Below are 21519 nucleotides of genomic sequence, written 5' to 3' on the forward strand. Positions count from 1 at the left end.
TGGGATCAATAAATGTTAAAGTTGATGTTTTCTGAACAAAGATAGAAATCAAAAGCTGTACGAGACAAATGAGCAATCCTTCCATATGTCTTCAACAGGCTTCCATTTTCAGTCCCAGGGGCTATCATAACACACAGTGTGTAAAGGTCACGATTTGCCTATCACAGTAAACTGTTACTGTCATTTGCATCTGTGCTGCCAGACTAAAAATAATGTGAACACAGCATGCTTTCAGCCTGTCTGTTTGGCTTATCCAGTCAGGAGGAGGCAATGATCTGCAACAGCAGAAGGGAAAAAAAGCAGAGAGACATAATAGGGAGTAAGGCATCAAAAGGGGGGAGGCATACATGCAGTACAGTGTGAGTATGTGTTGTTTCTAACAGCGAGGTAGGTGGAGAGGAGGAACAGGAGAAGGAGGAGGAAGGGGTGCTTCCTCTTCAGTCTGGGCTGAGCTGCTGATGTATCCCAGCAGCCCTGGTCCATAGCAACAGGAAACCTTGGTATAAAACGCCGTGTCGTAGGGGGAACCCTCCTAAGTATCTCTCAGCTGCAGCATGACCAGGACCGAGAGCCTGAGAGTGTGGACTTAATAAGACAATGCCCAGCCTAATCGTCGAACCACTCAACACACAACACTTCATCATGGACCAAGATGACAGGAAGAGAAACAAGAACATGTGAGTGAAACTTTATCGCTGAGCTAGGGTTTCCAGTAAATGTCCTGACTTCTAAAAAATCTATCTAATCTATCTATTTAATACTGGATGTATTTGCAAAGTGATGTTTTGCTTCTTCAGTTCTGCACGACAAACCTTTCAGACACAATAGCACACTCAGGAATATTATGGATGTATCTCCTGGAAATAGCTTAGGTTAATAATCTCATCTAACTTTACTACACCACATGCTCGCTTTTCAAATTACTAACATGCCCAACATGCTTTGACAGATTCACTGAAAGCTAATTTAACAGCAGTAAATCCAACAGGCATATTTTCATGTATTTCTTATCTCTACACAGTGGAAAGAACTTTATGTGCCGTCTCCAGTGCATGTTCTCACACTCATCGAGCTCTGAGAGGTAAGGAGACTTATGGAGTGTTTTGCATACATTTCAGTTTTAAAATAGCCAGCCTGCTCCTATCATTTCCATCTATGGCATCATGAAAGGATTCAAATGAACTAGAGACTCCATGTTTGCTTTGGCACAGCACACGCCAACATATCCCATGGTTTGACATTTTTGTATGAATTTGATAAGCACATCTGCTATGCTTTCTTGATTACACTGCTTCTGTGTCCTTGCAGCCCTTGCACTTCACCCGGGCTTTAATAGTTAATATGCCTATTTTACCCAAATTTGATTCTGGTTGAGTAATCTAACTTGCATTCTCTCCCAGCAGGCTAAGTTTAGAAGATACCCAACAATGGTCACAGTCACTGGAAAAGCTTCTCGAGTCTAAATGTAGGTTGCTTTTCCCCTGAGGACGAGAATACTGCTAGAACAGTAAATGGTATTTGTGAGAATGGGAGTTTAAAGAGAATATTTGGTGTTTTAGCTGGAAGTTTTATCTGTGCTTCATGCCTGCTGGGTTTTCTGTGCTTTCCCACAGATGGAATGGCCACTTTTCGCAACTTTCTCAAATCTGAATACAGCGATGAGAATATTGAGTTCTGGCTCACCTGTGAGGACTACAAGAAGATCAAGTCTTCATTCAGAATGTCTTCAAGAGCCAAGAAGATTTATGAGCAGTTCATCAAAGCAGAATCTCCTAAAGAGGTAAATCCAACAGACACTCTGGCTCTCCTACATTTAACAGTATATAAAGATGTAAGTATATCAGACTCTCTCTCTCTTTGCTCAAATCCCCCTCATTCCTATATATCTTCCTCACTCCAGATCAACATCGACTATCACACCCGAGAGCAGATCAAAAGGAACGTCAAGACTCCCACCATACACTGCTTTGACGACGCTCAGAAGATAGTTTACGGGTTGATGGAAAGAGACTCGTACCCGCGGTTCCTTCGCTCTGACATTTATAGAACTCTCCTGGAAAACCTTGCCACCGACGCCACAAAGGGATGAAAGCACACTCATGGGAGAGAGAGAGAAAGAACATAAAACCCTTAACTGGAATGTTTGAGCTCCTTCAGGAGGAAGGACTGACAACAAAGAAGGAAGGAGGGTCAACCCACGCGCTGCACGGACACATACAGAGGCCTCGCACCTCCGCCGTTGTCACTCCAGAAGCTAATTGTGCCTTAGTCCCGTCATGGGAGGATTCCAACACTGAGCATGTCACAGCTGAGGACTGTGTGAGAAGAAGACAAATAAACACAAACCTTTAGTGTGTGTTTGCACTGGATGATAAGTCTGTATACGCGGGAGAACTAACCACTTTTTGACAATGAATGAATCAGTGAGGTGACTGACGCCCGCTCTGACTGTGGAGCTGCATAAGCAAACTATGCAGCAGACATCCTTTGGCCTTCTTTGCAGAGGTGTTTCCTGTTTCCTGTGCAGATTGAGATAGAGGATGTAAGATGCAACGGTCACATTCGATTATTTGCGTGTGTGTGTGTGGGTTCGTGCGTGTGTGTGAGAGAGTGCAAGTGAGTATTTAGTTGTAGCTTTTAACTGCCAGTGAGACAGGATAGGCTGTCCCAAAAAGAGTTGGACAATTATCTAATGACAGCACTAAGGCAGACAACAAATCCATAGTGGACAGAGGACTCAATAGTGAAATGTTGCAGAAGGCCGCTTGGTTCTGCAAGAGGCATTCTGGGACACTTTAAAAGGAGATTTTTCTTCTTTTTTATATGATTGGACCGATGTTTTTTTTTTTTTTTAAACTGATGTAGATTTAAGCTTCTATGGGTGATATGGGTGATATTTTGTACCACTATTCAATATATTTATCCTTTTCAAAGAAAATAATAGTAGCAGTTTATTTTATTTCAATAAAAATATGGATTAAATATATATTTTTTTGAAAACTAAAAACATAATCTTGCACATTTCTTTGCGTGGAATCTGAACCAAATTCTGCACTACAGCAGCTAAGAAGTTCCCTTTTTACGGCCAGTGGGGTCAAATTGAATTCCTCAGCACAAGACTACTGGCCGTTAACTTAGCCAAACCAAATTCTTACAGCCCTGAAGTGTCAAGAGTTGTGATTTAATGTACTTAACTATTTGAGTGGAATTATTATAGAGATAGGATGTTTCACGTTGCATGATAGGATGGTAAAACTCCTTGTATAGCCTGAGAATATGCCTTATTACTGCTTTCCAAAGCATGTTGTTTGAATGTATTCTTTGGGATTTATAGTTAAGTTAACTTAAAAGTTAGACAGTGTATTATTTATTGTTATTTGTCACCATTTGAGTACAAAGTTTGTTGCGGTGTTGAAGTGCTTGTTAAAATGTTAGTGATTTGAATGACATTAAATTATTGCATTAATAATTGCCTTCTTGGAACAATGTGACATTTTTTAGTAACACACACACACACACACACACACACACAATAGGGTCTTTAGTTTCTGCTCCCTCATTTTTCACATTACAGCTTTTAACGCTTTGTGCTCTGAACTTTAGTCTCGTGGTCTGTTTAAAGAAGACAGCAACACACTTGAAAACCAGTGAAATGGATCTTACAACAGTGCATTAGAAAATTAATGGGATGTTTGCATAATGATTGTCTGTTATATGTTTAAAGCAATACTCCACCGCATAAGCATGGAAACATAAAGGCTGTGCCAAGATCTGGTGGGCCGAACACTTCACTTTTGTGGAGAAGCAACTACAGTGCAGTTGTCTTAACACTCCATTCTACTGAGTGACAAAATATATACACTGTATCATTTTTATAAAATATGCCCCTGTTCCTTCATATTTAAACATTTTCAGCATTTAAATTATGAAGAAGTTAAACATAAAAAAAAATGAGAAAATGAGTACAGATATACAGTAATTAAGAAGATAATATTATTCAAAAATGAACTTGCTTTGCATTTCAATTTCTGTTTTCCAACTTTATGAGAAATTACATCTAGGTAAAGGAAAGGATGCTTGCAGTTTACTTTTTATTATCACTGAAAAGCATCTGTTGACTTGAAAATTAATTGCATATGTGATATGCGCTGTTATAGAAACAGGAAGGCTTGCACTTGCAGTTTCTTATAAAATCAGTCATTGTGTTAAGATTTTCTTTTTGCTATTTTTTTATTTTGCTTACAGTCATTCAAATGTTAAGAACAAAAAAGTTATTAATTAGTTTAGGGCAGATATTCACATTAATCGTTGCCTTCAAATATATATGTGTGAGTCAGTCTGTCTTTGGGCCAAAACACTGGAAGACATTGAAATTGTACACAAATTGTGTCTGACTTTAATTTGTATGCCATGTGAACTTTCAGGGGCTCAGTAAAATAAGTAAAGGTAAAATATAGAATGTGTTCTCAACCCTCAACATATCTTCTATGTACACTTTAAATTTATGAAATGGTAACTACAGGTTGCACAGTTTCTATATTTTACTTATCCACACCACTAAGTACAAACTCGGGTATGGTGGAGAGAAGTTTACATTGTTTTTGTCACAAGCTGGCTCAGGGAATGTGGCAAGGAGGAAGTCCACGCAGGGTAAGGCCTATTTTTAAAAGTCATGTCAGCAATGACGTCATGGGTGTGTGGGTGTGGAGGTAATGTAGCTCAGCGTAAATTCTTTCAGGGAGACTTCAATAACGTTATCACTTTTCTTCTAAACTGATCAGCTGTTTTCGAGAGAGTTGATTTTGAGTTAAACCAATCAGATACGGCCTCGTATTTCACAAGCCAATCACAGCATGACATCCATGTTTTAAATCTGTTATCTCCTCTGCGGCTGTCAGTTGTCATTTCAGGCAAGAGTGCGACCCTCCATCGGGGATATGTCCGGCTTTTTTCTAACCCTTTAAAATATCTACATTTTATACGATGGAGTCTAATCTCCAAAGACTATGTACATTTCATATTTTGCATATGTAGCTTACAAATAAATCTTGCATATCTGCAACGAAGTCTCTCCTGATTGAATTGGCTATGGAGGTGTTGAAGGTGCAAACCAAAAGAATGTATTGCAGGGTAGATGCCAACTGTACGAAGGGAATTAATACATGCAACAGCTTTAAAGCCTAAGGGCCCAGGTGAGCTTAATCAGCTGATGACCCTCCCATGTCAGCCAATAGGCCTTTCTAAAGGCAGACATTTTGACTTGTGATAGTAGGAAAAGCGTATAAGTGTTGCTTATAACACTAACGATGGCTCCGATATATTCAGGTGTTTAGTGAGAGTAAAGGGATCTGACCTCCTGGGTCTGGTGTTGACCTAAAGGATCAAGGATAAAGAGGGAAAAAACTAAAAATTAAGAATAGGAAGGTAACTATATATATATATATATATATATATATTCATAAGTATTCATACCCATGCTAAAGTTGACTAAAAAGAGGAATAAAAAAATCATCTTTTGGAAATTGATCTTAATGCCTTAATTAAAAAAATGAGGAAAAATCCGACCTTTTAAGGACACCAATTTTTTGTGTGAATGAATAATGTATTGTAAATAAATAAATGTTAATAAAGTTCCCTTGGCCTTTGGAATTAAAATAGCCCCACACCATCACATACCCTTCACCATACCTAGAGATTGGCATGGTTTTATTTCAGTTAGCCTAATAGCTAACTGAGATAAGATCCATATCAATGCAAATCAAACCAGCTATTAGGCTAACTGAAATAAAACCATGCCAATCTCTAGCTATGGTGAAGGGTGATTGTGTGGGGCTATTTTAATTCCAAAGGCCAAGGGAACTTTATCAGGATGCATAGTATCCTGGATCCATGAAATAACTGGCCTTTAAAAATAAAAATCTGCCTTACTCTATGGGAATTTAACATAGGGGTATGTATAATTATGGCCCCTGTATTTTAATTTACAATACATTATTCATTCATTCATTTAATTAAGGCATTAAGATCAATTTCCAAAAGATGATTTTTTTATTCCTCTTTTTAGTCAACTTGAGCATGGGTATGAATACTTATGAACAGCACTGTATATATCTCCCCCCACCCCAGTGCTTCTCTATCATCTGTCCTTGGGTCCCAACCATAGATACCCCCCAAAAGCGTTGTAGCTATATATTTTTTCCTCTCTTCTCTCCCTTTCTTTCTTCATTTAACTAATATTGACTCACGCAATTTGTTGTTATTATTAAAATCCTGAATAAAAATAAGAATTGCATAATAATAAAGCCTGGGCATTCTCACTTTCAGTTCACTCGCCAACAGTCAGTTGATTCAATCAATAAGCACTACAAGTCAGTACAGGGCTAAGTGCTAACTGCCCAAGCCCACTTAGAAGTGAAAAGGAGGTGGACCAGTACAAAAAAATAAATAAAGAGAGAGTGACAGTGTACAAGCATGCACGATCCCAGGAAACTAAAATCAAAGGAGCTAAAGTGAATTCAGCCATCATTGATTTCATTTGCATTTACACCTGTGCTTTTCCTACTGTGACAAGTTAAAATGCATTCTGTGAAAAAGGTTTTTTGACTGCTGAGGTGATACACACAGCAATGCATTGATGAGCTGACACGTAGTTTGAGCTTATATGGCTAACAGCTTCATATAGCATTGATCGCTTACACGTCGTACTAACTTCATGCCAACTCCTATAAAAATATTTTCAGTATTTTCAGAATCTGCATTTAACCTCCACCTTTAATTGCTCAAAGATTGTTGCTAGATAGGAGTGCCAACATGCCCTCAAAACCATATGACAATATAGGTTGTTCATTCCTACCCTCTAATACGACCCACAGGAGCGTTTTCATGAATTAGCGGTGCCAGGAAATAAGACACACAGGAGCTTTTTCCGTCCTCATTTCTAAACCAGAGATCGTAATAGTTGTGGTTTTAAAGGGGAACTATGCAGTGATTTTTAGCTTAATTTACCTTAACTGAACAGCTTTGGAGTCATTGGAATGGTTATATGACTTTTTTTCGGGTTTAATGGTGGCCGTCTCGCTTCCCCCTAGCACCTGTGAGTGGAAAGATCACCCTTGCAACTTTGGGCGCCTCAGCGCTAGGAAGTATCGCGTGATATCAGGTCTCGCGATGTAACAAATTGCTTCACAACACTGCACACATACACTGAGCTGGCAAAAAAGAAGCAGAAAGTTAGGAAAGCATTGTCGGAGGAACAGAGAAAGAGGAAACGGCAGACTGACCGAGCGAGGAGTCAGACACGAGTTAACATCGGACCTGCGTTTTCAGAATGGCGAGAACTGAGACAAACAGAAGCCTGTCAAATCCGATGCTGACCTGACATTCTTGCTGTTGCACTTGTAAGTATCTTTGATAGAAACTTTATCCGCCACAGAGTTTCTTGTCAGCTTGATGTTGGCAAACGCAAGTTGCTTCTGCTCCGACAGCGTTATAAGGCCATTGTAAAAAAAGAATAATGTTACGGACCCGGGAGAGAAGGGTAATATTTCGAGAAAAACCTCAGTGGACATGGCTCCGTGAGTTCGCCGGCTTCTTTGAAAACAAATGCACACGACCAGAGGGAGAAGATGGGAGGGGGGGAGAGTCGCCAACGAGTTTTTACGACAGTGTTGCCAAATATCTATTCCGAAGCTGTAGGTGGAGCTCTATAGAGAAACCTGTGAGCAAAAAGCGAAAACTGCATAGCTCCTCTTTAAACCAGCATTAGGGTTGTGAAATAGTCACAGTTTGGTTATGTTTAGGCACAAAAACGACTTAGTTAAGTTTAAAAAAAGATTGGGGTTTGGGTTAAAATCATCAAAATGTGCTACTTCACTTCTGGTTACGGGTCACGAACAACGCCTTACTGGGTGAAAGCCCTGTGTTTGTTTGGCCCATCCAACCTGCCTCCTTACGCATAATTTGGCGCTCTTATACTTGTCACCTTACTTCCTGCTTTGCTACCATCATAGTTACTACAGCCACTATGAATATAAATATGAGTCGAAATTGCTGCTTGAACAAACAACTTTGGGGGCTATTTTCGGTGGGAGCCAGTCTCCATGCATGTGTGAAAGGCTTGTACAACTTTGTACTTGCAATGCGCCCCTCATGAATTGAGGTCATTTCTTTTGCAAATAACCCATAAAGTCTTACTGATTGCAAATGTTTGGGAGACTCTTCAACAGCAGGTATACTCAGCACCATCACAGCAACAGAGTTGGCATGTCATTTGAATTTGATTGATTACCATGGTGTCAGCCTAATTATGTGCTGGTTTCATAAGCATACAGTTTGCCGGGGCACTGTTGGCAAGCGTTCATCTTTGCAATGTATTCTTATGATTGCTGTAATTTACACTACTGTGGGGGTGTAGCCTGCATCTCCATAACAGATAAACTGGTCCAAGTACTGTAAGTTCTGTCTTTTACGGGCGTTGTGGATTCTTTAACGTCAGCTTCTGTTAAAAGGCTGTTCATTCCTCAGTGGTTTGGATACTTTCTGTTCCCTCTTTTGTTCCCTTTTTTCTTTAAAAAAAAAAAAAAAAAAAAAAAAAAGAATCTTTGCAAGCAACATCCGTGTGAGTTGAACTATTTTAACTCAAGCTAGCTTTGCTCTGTCCAAAGTTTAAAAAAGAATCCATCTTCAAGCACTCCTAAAGCTCACAAATGAACACATTATATCTTGCCTAATACCTACACAAACTGAAATGTAAAAATCATGGCTTTACATGCTGTCTCATGGTAATGACAATATATAGCTGTTTCTGTTTCCAGTCCTAATGATCAGATAATCTTAACATCTTCTGTCTCTAGCTCCGAATAAGTGGATTTCCCAAAATGTCTAACTATCCCTTCAACCATGTAACTAGTAGACCTTCCTCCACAGCGCTGCTGATGAAGGTCTGGCTAGTCCACAGCAATGGGAGAAATACAGTGCTCTCGTTTATTGGCATTTCTTTAAACCAATCACAATAGTCTTGTGCGGTGCTAAGTGCCGAGCGGAGCCGCGGTGCCGCTGCAAAATAGCCTCGGGAAGGAACTTGTTTTGGAGGAACGTGTACGTTCAAAGGTTGTTTTAGTCGTGCAACAGAAAACTCAGATTGGAAAGATAGTCTAGTTAGCTGTCTAGATTTTCCTTGCAGAGATCTGAGGAGCAGTTAACCATAGTCCTCATAAATCCACTGGAGTTTAAAATTCCAACACGAAGAAAGCGTAAGGTAGCGGACATTCAGCCGAAAAGAGGGACATCCAGCAGAATTTCCGGTGGCACCAGGAGCAACCCTGAAAGGGGAACGTCATGGATATAGACCTTGTTACAAGTAATGATAAATTGATTGCACAGTTAAGGATGCATCTCAGAACAGTAAGTTTTGCCATCAGTTGACTTCACCATGTGTGTGTGTGTATGGATATTTACTGTACGCCTTGTGTTTGTATTTAGGAGTGGTCGGGTGTTTTTATAATTCTGGACTGGCTTTGTACCTGCTTGTGTTATATTCACCTGGGGAATGAATACATGTGTTTATTGGTATTATATTTCATTGGTGTCACATAGTGATTTTTACTGGCTTTGGCTGGCCTCAGAGCAATACAATATCCTCTTATATTTCTATTTTCTGTATGTTTTTTATGGACATACGGGATCTGTCCTTTATGTGTTGTTGACTGACCAAATGTCCCCCTGTGGATCAATGGAGTTTATGTTTTACCACTGTCAGTAGCACTATGATTTTTAGCATTGTAAGAAGATAAAATATGATTTAATACATCAATAAATACTGATGTGTACAGAGTTTATGTACTGTGTCCACAGAATAACCTTCCAGAGAGAAAGCTTGCATATATTCTCAGCCAGCCAGGAAAAGTATTTCCCTGCAGTTAAACTTTCATATAAGACGTGCCATGACCTGATTCTGCATTCGCAAAGTCAGCCATTATGGTGTACTGCCTGCTGCAACACCAAAACAACCCAACATAACAGAACATGTATCAGTCACTATGGAGACGTGTTGCCATCCCAGCACCTAGCATAGGGTTGGAAAATATTATCTACTGCTCCTGTCTTAACCTGCCCGACATTGTGAAATACAGGAAAGGGAGGTCACAGTCAAGTTCCAACACACAACCTTTCCCCACTGCTGGTCTCAGTATATACAGTATGTACACAGGAGGAGGCACGGAATAGGTCATCACAGACTGCTCAGGATGTAACAAACTCCACCGGTCATGTTAGTGTGGTCGCAGGTGCTCGCAGAATGCTCTATTGATCTTTCAACCCCAGCGTTTTAACGCCAACCTAACCCTTTAGTGTAGCTGAAGGATGTAAGATAGTTGCTGTGTCCCGATTACAGTTTACAGAATGTATCCATACTAGTTTTGATAGAGGCTACTAATAATGTTAACATGTTGTGCTAACAGGAAATGGTACAAAACTTGTGACAACAGATATTAGAATAGTTTCCTTGTTTGTTTTATGTGCTCTTCCTAGAGCTGTCTCTCCACCCTCTATAATTAGTTGTAATTACTTTTCATTTTATGTCTTTGTGCCTTGCAGCATGGGACAACAGGGTCAATCCAAACCACACTCAAGCAGATTTTGTGCACATAATGACATATGACCTTTTAAGTATTTCTTAAATTTTTCGCTGCATACTTAAAACCTGATAGAATTGTACTATAGAATTGGGGCACACATGGTAGGGTCACTCAGTTCCTTCTCTAACACAGTGACCTCTGTATGTAAATGAGGGACATGGGAAGTTCAAGGAGCATAGGTGTCAACAAGACTGTGTGCGTACCTGTAAGCGCATTAAGCCTTAAAAAGCAAAAAAAAAAATACTTTTTCCCTCTTTTATTCACTATCTTTTTCTTTCTTCTCTCAAGTTACAGTAAAAAAAACATATTTGCTAAAAGAATATACCGTATTTATTTACTATCAATAATCCAATATCAGGCTTATTTGTGGAAAAAACATTTCATAATAATTCAGTTAAAATTTCAACTGTCCTTTCAGTCAATCCTAATAAATAAGTGAGGTTTAACAAGGTGCAGAGACAGGCGCAGCTGTCCTGATGGGGTTTAATCCCACGTTTATTAGTTGAACTTTAGTCATGAGTTATAGACTTTGCAGCCAATTGGAGAGTCAATTTCAGAGTACTTACCATCCGTTGCTTTTCTTTAATTTCTTCTCACCTCCTAATTGTTTAGGGCTGAGTGCATGTACAGCAGCCAGAGTGGTTCATATAGGTATTTTCTACACACACACACACACACACACACACACACACACTAGCTGTGTTTTTTTTGACCCATGATGTTGTTGTGCAGATCTTTCTTTAAGCACTTGAAGCGCCATGCTAGGTTTAGGAATGTGGGTTTGGTGCTTATAGCTGCTAAGTAAAAAACAAAAGCCTAAAAACAGGTTAAGAGTGCAGCCAGGCTTTCTGAATACCATAACTCGCAAAACACAAAGAGGACAGACAAAGTTTGCAAGCCAGTGCTGGGAATCACCTTCTACGTAAGGCCCTCTGGACAGACCTCGTGCTTTAGTGGAAACTTGGCTCTGCTCTTCATCCACTTCTAAACAGACGGCTGCTTACACACAGTCTGCACATCATAATAAACACACGAGGTGAACACCGTGTTTTCACCCTGCAAAGCTCCAAACCACCGATAATCACAACAAAACACAGCAGGTGACGCATATGCATTATGGCACAGATAATCAAGAACAAGTTGTGATTATTCTGTACATATGTTTGTCCTGTTCTTCAGTAGAACTGCCCTTCTTATAGTGTTTCTGGGATATGATGTCGAAGTCAAACTACATTGTTACTGGAATAAGGAGTTCACAGTGCTTAAATGGTAAGCACTGTGGTTTCCCCAAGCTAAGAATAAAAGGAAATTACTTTCAAAACCATTTCAATGTTTACAGTTTTAAGATGATGTGCAGATTGTTGAACTAACCAGAGCATGCATTCATCATGTGTTGCAATTGCAAAACTTTTGTTATTTAATTGCTGCTAAATTAGACATCACAACATACAGTAGAGTGTAGTTATGTATTTTTAATCATTAGGTTTTTTTTTATTTGTGTTTACTTTTCCACTGAAGTGTCACACAGACAAATACCTGTACCTGTAGCGGAATGAAAAACATTTTCATGTACACAGCTTTGTTCGCTAACAATGACTGAAGGGAAACATCTACTGGGCACAAAAACTAGACCTGCAGGTCTAAACTTAACAACATTACACATCTGATTAATTTGACATCCTGCTACATGTGTAACAAATGGAAAGCAACAGAGTGCTTGTGTATTGTGCATACATGGATGTGCAGGACTGTACATAACATCTGGCATCTTTAGGTAAATAAACTGATCACCTGGGCCTTAATCAATATGAACTGGTCAATGATCATGAGAATATATACTAGACATCAGACAGTTAATTAATTTGCTCCTGAAGAGCTGGGACAGCAAACGTTTGCAGCCAAAGATTGATTTTAGTTTTGTGATATTAGTTTAGTAACACAGTATTCATCACATAGATTAAGGTGAAGCTAAAGTCCATTCATCATTTTTATACTAGAAATAGATCCCATGTAAAGTGAGAGGAATCACGTGAACCCATAGAGAATCATCCAATTCTGCAGCTCTCTGAAGCTTGTGAGCATCTTCTGATTCATTGTTTTGGTTTTCTGGCCCGCAAATTGAGTTGAGTCATTAATTCAATTTCCTGCAGCATTGGGCAGCTGGTTTTAGCAACAAAAGAAAAAGAGCTCGGATTAACCAAGTGGACACTTGGACAAAAAAAGCAAACTCAAATGAACTTAAACTAATTCAATTCAAATAACTTTATTTATCCCAAAAGGGCAATTCAATTTTGCCGTCAACCAGTCACATATAAGCTAGTCCCGCATTGCCAGACCGTCCTCCACAGCGCTGCGAAAGAGGGTCTGGCTAATCCACACAGCATTCCGGGATGGGAGAAAAACGTGCTCTCATTTATTGGCATTTCTTTAAACCAATCATTATCATCTTGGACGGTGCTAAGTGCCAGACAGAGCCACGGTGCCTCTGCAAAATAGGGAAGGAACTTGTTTTGGTGGAACATGTGTACGTTCAAAGGTTGTTTTAGTCGTGCAACAGAAAACTCAGATTGGACAGATAGTCTTTTTGGATTTGGTTTCATCCGCAGGTCGGCAACTAGTAGCACTCTCCAGTCACGTTAACTGTACTATGCTTAGCTCGTAGGTGGTAGCTCAAGCTTGACGTGCTTCGTGATATTTTAATTCGGCTTTACACAATGTGCATATGGCTTTCGACTTATTACGACATTACGGAACTACAACTCAAACTAGCGGACGTCACAACTTCAACGTCATCGTTCTCAGCCACTCCCTCTGTTCGCTGATTGGACCGCCAAATATTTGGCCGGAGAAAACCCAAGAATATATCGCAAACCCAGACGTAGTACTGAAGGAAAATGAAAATTGAGCGGAAGTACGTAGGAGGGCAGAGCAAGGCTAAGATAGCGCCGCCCTGATGGCATTAAAGAGAAATCACAAGAAAGAACATTTTTACCCATGATTCTCTATAGCTTTAATGCTAAAAATGCTAGTATTGCTTTGTGTCTTTGTTAGCTGAAAGGGCTTTATTGTTTCAGCTTGATATTGGCGTTCTTCAGCCTGCAATTGGCAGAAAACATAATGCTTTAACTATACAGCCCACAGACAAGTTTTACACGTCAAGGTTGAGACTGAGTTAGAACTTCACAGGTTACGTTAAACTACTCTCTCAGCAGCCTGAGGATTTCAGCACCGAACTAGCGTCATTCATGCTTACAATATTGATACAGGTGCACCTTCAAACCCTGACACTTCTCACTATGACTGCTGATACCCTCATGCCAACGCAGCTCCCTCTAACCTCCTCCTATGGTGCTGAAGGTTTCTGTATTGTTGACTCTAATAAGATGTTCATGCATGTGTTTGTTGATTTGGGATCAGTTGTCCTAGCAGCAACGGATTACTTGAGCTTCCTTAAACACCAAAGCTTTTTTTCCTCCAACAGTATAACTCTTTGCTATAAATGGTCAATTCCTTGGCTGAAGCGTTGCTGACTGACTGAACTACATTTCAAAGTTTCCGGTTTTAGCTACACTCTGAAATATAGTCATTGAGGTGCTGTTGAAACAGGTTAACCTAGATGTCTAAAAAGACATCCTTAACCTTTCAAACGACTTCACCCAGTTTTACCCAAGAATGTAGACATCTTTTGTCCTAACAATCATCAGTGGACTTAATGTTAAACAATTATTCTATCAAAGTTTATTTATAAACTAAAGTTGATGTGAGAGGAATGTGAATATGCATGAACTATGCGTTCAGCATTGCCACCATTTTATAAAAACCCATAGACGTAAGAGGATATTGCATCATCTTTGTACCAACCTGTCATATTTTGACATGCCAACATGACAGAAGTCATGCTTCACTGACCCACACCCTGTGTGAGTAATGAACACTGCAGGTAGTATTGCAAAACAATGAAGCAATTGTACATCCGAGATAGTGACATGTGAAGGACAACTGCTCCTGGAAACCGGAAAGGCACTTTTATGGCCGAACCTGGTGTGTGTGGTGGGTGCTGTGTTTTTGTAGTCCTTCATTTAAGAATATTAAAGAGTACACTTTGTATTCAATTAGCAAAATAGGCAGACAGTAAAAGTTTCAATGCCTAGGATGCTTTGTGAATGTACGAATCAAAGCAGCAGCACTTTTGCAAAATGGAGAAAAAGAAAAACACAGCAGAAAGGAGAGAAAAGTTCCATTACCCCCCTCCCCAGCATAACTTTATTTTGGGAATAAAGGCAGTGAGTCTGCTATGTACGTCAAATCTTGACCTTATTACTTAAAAATGGAAGCGCACAAGATACACAGAAGCTTACGCAGTGACAGCCTATCATTGCCTTAGGGCCTGAGAGTCATACATGGCCAAGTCACTGTTTACACAACAAGAGCCAATCACATTAAAGACAATGTCAGGCCCGCCTCCCGTCTGTGACACTCTGGATCGTGGCTGGACAGAGAAACTATAAAGTTTCCTGACAAGTCAAGAGGGAGAAGGAGAAGAGATTGAACCATGAGAGAGAACCTTGCTTTTGTGTCATCCCAAAACATGGCGTTCACTGACTGCATGAAACCCACTGAGCTGTCCACAGACAAGAAGGGGATAAAGTAAGTGGATGTGGTGTTTAATATGAATGATTTGGGTAATGATGACCTTGTAAAAGTATTACACAGCTATGAAACACTGAGTGAATTTTCTCTTTTGTTTCCAGGAGGAAAAACTGGAGGAACAAAATAGGATTTCTCTTGAAGTCAAACTCCTCCCAGTCGATAGTACATCGGATGAAAATCAGATCTTACAGGTGAGGCCTTTCAATTTTGAGGATGATGTCATAATTATGCATAATGTGTTTTAAGTGCTTATAGGTTATTTAGTTTTAAATATTGAATTACATTGTATTTTACTTTTTAAATTAGGTTCATATTTATTCTAATTTACCTTATTTCATTCAACTTTACGTATTGTTTGTCTTTGCATACCCATGATCCACACTCTATTGAATTTATTTATCTATTTAGTACGTTCTCTTTTTTTGTATTTTTGCACGTATGTATTTATTTATTGTTTTATGACTAAATGAAACCAAACCAGATCACTATGACTTTATGTCTCAAATCAAGTGTTTGATTCTAAATGAAATGCCCATAGCAACATGGACATATTGTATAGTAAAGAAAAAGTAACACAATTAATGATATTTAATGATAGTTAGCTATTTTAGGAGTGTTTGCAATATAGCATTGTTTTCATCAATTTAAGGATTTTGCAGTGTTGCATTTAAAAGTAGTAGTTGTAAAATGTAGTACTTTTCTGTAATTATGACACGATCCATGTCCTTTCCCCTCAGGCCGACTGCTGATGACACGCACCAATGGGCGCAGTCACTTGACAAACTACTGAGTCATAAATGTAAGTATCACTCACAGCACTATTGGTGCATGATTGCATAAAAGAGCCTCAAAGGTCACTTTAGTGGCCTCAGTAAAACAAAGGCTATGTGGCTTTTTTATTCACTTTATCGCACATGAATGGGCAAACAGCGAGTGGATGTGTCCCTCGGCTTTTGTCTCTGGCCTTGTTTTTCACAGTTTTTCCCCCCCCCCCCCCTCCCCCACAGATGGGAAAGCTGCGTTTTGTATCTTCCTGAAGTCTGAGTTCTGTGAAGAGAACATTGAGTTTTGGACAGCCTGTGAGGATTTCAGGACCCTCACTTCGCACAAAGAGCTGACGTCCAAGGCCAACAGTATTTACGAGGAGTTCATTAAAAATGAAGCACCCAAAGAGGTAACAGCTGACATTATAGCATTTGCTGTTAATCACAAATAAATTAGTTATCTGATAAGTTTCACTTAACTGATTTCAATCAGAATGTATGTACCTTCAAGCAGGCCTGGATCTAGGCATGACATTCTAGGCATGTGCAATAGGGTCCATTTGCCACTAAGGGGCCCAGTAAGAGGGAAAAGTCACAAAAAATAGAATATATTTTATAGTATTATTTTGAAAAATAATTTTAAATTGTAAATTTCAAATTTAACACTTCAACTAAACTTGTATATTATAAATTACTATGTTGTTTTAAAGGTCCCATGGCATGAAAATGTCACTTTATGAGGTTTTTTAACATTAATATGAGTTCCCCCAGCCTGCCTATGGTCCCCCAGTGGTTAGAAATGGTGATAGGTGTAAACCGAGCCCTGGGTATCCTGCTCTGCCTTTGAGAAAATGAAAGCTCAGATGGGCCGATCTGGAATCTGCTTACCTGCTTGGTTACCTCCCCTTTCTCTGCTTTGCCCGCCCAGAAAATTTGGCCCACCCATGAGAAAGAGAGAGACATCATGGCTTGCAAACAAGCAAAGTGACAGTTGGTCAAGGCCACACCCCCCTCTCTCCTCCTCAATAGCATTTAAAGCTACAGACACAGAAATGGCACATACTAAGGAAAGCTCATTGTGGGACTGGCTCTAGTGGCTGTAATTCTGCACCAAGGCTGAATTTCGGGAAAGAGACTTCAGATACAGTATTAGGGGACCACTAAGGCCTATATAAAAGAGACTTCACATACAGTATTAGGGGACCACTAAGGTCTATATAAAAGAGACTTCAGATACAGTATTAGGGGACCACTAAGGCCTATATAAAAGAGACTTCACATACAGTATTAGGGGACCACTAAGGTCTATATAAAAGAGACTTCAGATACAGTATTAGGGGACCACTAAGGGGTATATAAAAGAGACTTCAGATACAGTATTAGGGGACCACTAAGGGGTATATAAAAGAGACTTCAGATACAGTATTAGGGGACCACTAAGGTCTATATAAAAGAGACTTCACATACAGTATTAGGGGACCACTAAGGTCTATATAAAAGAGACTTCAGATACAGTATTAGGGGACCACTAAGGTCTATATAAAAGAGACTTCACATACAGTATTAGGGGACCACTAAGGTCTATATAAAAGAGACTTCAGATACAGTATTAGGGGACCACTAAGGCCTATATAAAAGAGACTTCAGATACAGTATTAGGGGACCACTAAGGCCTATATAAAAGCATCCAAAAAACAGCATGTCATAGGACCTTTAAAAAAAGTACAGTAAAGTAAAAAACGTTCGGTTACGGTTCCGTATGTTACCTAGCCATAACGGTTGCACTACGACTTCTCTGGGATACTTTAGGTGCAGCAAAGCGTAAAAAAAGTTTCTCTCAGGCCCTTCAAATAAGCCTAAATTAGATGCATTAAATAAATTAGCATAATAATAATGCGGCAGTAAAAAGAAATCTTGTTTATTCATCGAATAAAGTATCCATTTGAATTGGAAAAATGCAGTATGCCTAGTGTAATCTTTCCATTTAATCCGGCTCTGCCTTCAAGTTTTGTAAATACACAATATATTCTTTGTTAAAAAAAATGGATGTCAAAGGCTCATAACGGCTGTTTCTTTGGTCACAGATAAACCTGGATTTCCCTACAAAGAATGCCATTGCCCAGAGCCTCCATGAGCCCACTGTGGACAGCTTCCTGGCAGCTCAGAGGAAAGTCTACAGCCTGATGGAGAACAACTCCTACCCCAGATTTATCTACTCCGACCTCTACAAAGAACTGTGTGCAGCTGCCAGGGGGAGAGGGCAAGCACATTAAGTCCTAGTCAAACCAGACTCTCACTTCTGAAGTCGTTTGTTTACTGCTGTAACTGTGTGAATAGACCGCTGATGGTCTTCATTCTGTGCACTGCCTCGGGATAATGGACCTTGAATGCAAATCCTGAGCATAAACAATAACGGTGAGTGCAGAACATGCAAAAGTGAAGCCATTTTTTGTTTGTCCTGCTGAGAGCTCGAAGCAATGACGTTGGGATGATTAGGCAGGATGTTACATGCTGCAGTAGGCAGAGCACGGAGCACTTCTACCGGATGGGGTTAGGGTTACATTTACTTCACTGGGCCATTACCTGCTCTTTCTTTACTACGCTATTAAAATTTGGTATTTTGGGGAATGATGCGGTTTCAAGAAAATGCTGTTAAAGTGCAACTGCATTCAAAGCTGAGATAAAACACTTTTACACTTAACTCCCATCTCTTACCGACGATCCTGTTAGAATGCGTTTCTGTGCTGATATCCACTTGAAGACTTTGCACAGTTGTCATATACACATGATGAACATCTCTCTCTGTTTCTCTGGTTTTCATTTTCACGGATGTGCTTGGATCTGTTTACACAAAAAAAGCGCAATTTTAACTTTTTGTGTTACTATTCACAATTTCCATCGAAGACTGTTTTGGATTGAAATTACTGTGACAATGTTATTTATTGTAATTATTGCATGTGTTGACGGTGAATTTAAGTTTGGAGGCAGCTGGACTGCTCGAGAAATAAAATGTTTTTTCAATTCTGAAATGTCTCTGATGCATTTATTTCTTAATTCAATGCAAAAATGACAATGTACAGCACTTAGACCAGAAGAGCCTATTACTTTTTCCTATGTAAAGATTCATAGTGAGTTTAGTCTATATACTGTATCTATGTATTAGTCTATATCCACGTGCCAATTTTTGAACATCCACATTCCACCAAAACAAGTTCCTTCCCGAGGTTATTTTGCAGCAGCACCGTGGCTCCACTCGGCGCTTACGGCGCTTCGGCTGTACGGTAACCAGTTAAAAGAAAGCAGGAGATTTCTCTTTAGAGAATTTTATTTTTGATGTTACATTTTGTGGTTATGGCTGATACAGGGGCAGGATCAGCAAATAGGAAAAGAAAATAATTGAACAAAAGAACAAATACAAAGCTAAAAAGGGATAGTGATAGAGCATGAGCGAAAACACGAGTTAACCTTGGTCGGTTATTCAACAGATGGGAATTGTGGGATTTGAATGGATTCAAAACCAATCCTGAATAGTAATACGTCTATTTTATTTATGAAATACATTGCGAGATGTGGATTTACATCAATATATGAATTTATGGCAGTGACTAAAACAAATCAAAACAGTAAAGTTGGGGATTGTATAGTCTCGCATTGCCAGACCTTCCTCCACAGCGCTGCGGAGGAGGGTCTGGCTAGTCCACACAGCATTCCGGGATGGGAGAAAAACATGCTCTCGTTTATTGGCATTTCTTTAAACCAAATTACAATCATCTTGGGCCGTGCTAAGTGCCAGACAGAGCCAAGGTGCCGCTGCAAAATAGCCTCATGAAGGAACTTGTTTTGGTGGAACGTGTGCGTTCAAAGGTTGTTTTAGTCGTGCAACTAGATGCTAGGTGCAGATAGATAGTCTAGTTGTCTGGATTTACCCTGCAGAGATCTGAGGAGCAGTTAACCATAGTCCTCATAAATCCACCGGAGTTTAAAATTCCAACTCAAAGAAAGCAAAAGGTATCAGACATTCGGCCGAAAAGAGTGACATCCAGCAGAATCTCCTGCGCCATCAGAGCAATCCCAGAAGTGGAACGACGTGGATATAGACTAGGGGTTGTAAAACAAAAACAAAAACAAAAACGTAAAAGACGCAAAAAGCTCAGAGGAAAGTAGGGGAACTGTCGAGTCAAATGACCTTTGTTCCTAGCCTTCCACAGATCTGTGCCTCGACACAATCCTGAGCTCTGCAGGCAAGTCCGTCGATGGCATGGCTTGGTTTTTGTTCTGATATGCATTGCCAGCTGTGAGACAGGTATGTGCCTTTCCAAATCCTATCCAATCATTTGAATTGGCCACAGGTGGACTCCAATCAAGGTGTACGTCGGAACATCTCAAAGGTGATCAAGAGAAGTGGAAGGCACCTGAAAATGTCTAAAACCCCTGTTTTGGCTATGTCAATGGGTTATTCAGTGCAGATTGATGAGGAAAACCATTTTAGGGTTAGGGTCTGAACACTTTCTAAATGCACTGTACAGAGTTATTTGATCCACTAAAATATCTTGTTTGTTAAATCAAAGTGAGGCAATATTTTGCACCGCAGAAAGTTTATTTCCCACTGACTGTTAGAAAAAATTATGATTTGCATACTTGTCTGATTATTATTAAAACTGTTTGCATAAGAATACCATATTATAGTGAGTACTCTAAACAATATACCATGGAGCCATCGACTGTCCTTGTGAAAGGAACAGGATGCTTCAGAGGGCAGAGCCCTCCCAGACTGAAGATAATAACTGGCGACATTGACCCTTTATTATGACTATAGACTTTGTAACACATTGCACATTGTATTACAAAAGCTGTTTCGATGGACATTTTCTGTACTATGCTGTAGTGCTGAAACTCCTTGTGTTCACAAGTAAAAATGAACTTTGAGATAATTCCAGTGGTTTCTGTCTATTCTTTGATAATGTCATAACGGAAGAGAATGTTGGACCCAAATGCAGAGATGGCAGGCGATGTGATGAGCTTGAATATTTATTAACAAAAAAATCCATACAACAAAAGGTGTCCAAAAACAACAAGCAAGGTTATCCAAAAAACTAAGTAACAAAGAAGAACAGGAACCACGGGAATAAGCAACACGGAGACAAACAGGCAGACAAATACACAGCACCCCGACACAGAAAATACAATGACCTGACAACAGACAAGGGAAACACAGAGATTAAATACAGGAGGTAACGAGCAAACAAGGAACAGGTGATACAACAGGTGAAACACATAAGACAATCACAAGGGCGGGAAAACTAAAGACAGGAAGTAAAACTAGACAAGACAAGGGAGAAAACCAAGGGGGTAAGTCTCGCTTCAGAGCTTGAACCTCCTATGGCGCCATTTTGATGCTACCAAACGATCACCTGACGTTAGCATTCCATTGACTGCCATTAATTTTGACGTCATTTGACAGCGAATAACTT

The 21519-nt window shown here is 39.7% G+C and overlaps 2 protein-coding genes and 1 long non-coding RNA gene across 5 annotated transcripts; 2 read left to right on the forward strand and 1 right to left on the reverse strand.

Annotated features, from left to right (window-relative positions):
• The first annotated feature begins 100 nt into the window (after positions 1 to 100).
• LOC116038201 (regulator of G-protein signaling 21-like) lies at positions 101 to 3473 on the forward strand. Of its 3 annotated transcripts, none has more exons than XM_031282440.2 (5): positions 101 to 677; positions 1022 to 1081; positions 1404 to 1465; positions 1614 to 1780; positions 1901 to 3473. In XM_031282440.2, exons 1-5 carry the CDS (start codon positions 598 to 600, stop codon positions 2087 to 2089), a joined length of 558 nt encoding a protein of 185 aa, XP_031138300.1. In that variant the 5' UTR covers positions 101 to 597; the 3' UTR covers positions 2090 to 3473. The 3 variants fall into 3 exon arrangements, with proteins under 3 accessions (XP_031138300.1, XP_031138301.1, XP_031138299.1); XM_031282439.2 differs by having other exon boundaries at positions 109 to 677; positions 1401 to 1465; XM_031282441.2 differs by lacking the exon at positions 1022 to 1081 and having other exon boundaries at positions 107 to 677; positions 1401 to 1465.
• On the reverse strand, positions 1664 to 20831 carry LOC116038212. The gene is made up of 3 exons (XR_004102055.2): positions 20821 to 20831; positions 13190 to 13195; positions 1664 to 1847 (listed from the first exon to the last, which is right to left on the reverse strand). It is a non-coding gene; the product is annotated as an uncharacterized LOC116038212 (long non-coding RNA).
• On the forward strand, positions 15058 to 19077 carry LOC116038198 (regulator of G-protein signaling 21-like). Its single transcript, XM_031282434.2, has 5 exons — positions 15058 to 15281; positions 15386 to 15475; positions 16022 to 16083; positions 16292 to 16458; positions 18133 to 19077. Exons 1-5 carry the CDS (start codon positions 15187 to 15189, stop codon positions 18319 to 18321), a joined length of 603 nt encoding a protein of 200 aa, XP_031138294.1. The 5' UTR covers positions 15058 to 15186; the 3' UTR covers positions 18322 to 19077.
• Positions 20832 to 21519: the final 688 nt, after the last annotated feature.

Source organism: Sander lucioperca, chromosome 11 (genome assembly GCF_008315115.2).
Source record: "Sander lucioperca isolate FBNREF2018 chromosome 11, SLUC_FBN_1.2, whole genome shotgun sequence".
NCBI lineage: Eukaryota > Metazoa > Chordata > Actinopteri > Perciformes > Percidae > Sander > Sander lucioperca.

Excerpts from the sequence above, each read along its gene's own strand:
- LOC116038201 (XM_031282439.2), top strand. The coding sequence starts at position 598 with ATGCCCAGCCTAATCGTCGAACCACTCAACACACAACACTTCATCATG. Across the intron at positions 678-1,021 it reads AGGAAGAGAAACAAGAACAT|TGGAAAGAACTTTATGTGCC; the intron begins GTGAGTGAAACT and ends ATCTCTACACAG. Across the intron at positions 1,466-1,613 it reads AAAGCTTCTCGAGTCTAAAT|ATGGAATGGCCACTTTTCGC; the intron begins GTAGGTTGCTTT and ends GCTTTCCCACAG.
- LOC116038198 (XM_031282434.2), top strand. The coding sequence starts at position 15,187 with ATGAGAGAGAACCTTGCTTTTGTGTCATCCCAAAACATGGCGTTCACT. Across the intron at positions 15,282-15,385 it reads ACAGACAAGAAGGGGATAAA|GAGGAAAAACTGGAGGAACA; the intron begins GTAAGTGGATGT and ends TTTTGTTTCCAG. Across the intron at positions 16,084-16,291 it reads CAAACTACTGAGTCATAAAT|ATGGGAAAGCTGCGTTTTGT; the intron begins GTAAGTATCACT and ends CCTCCCCCACAG.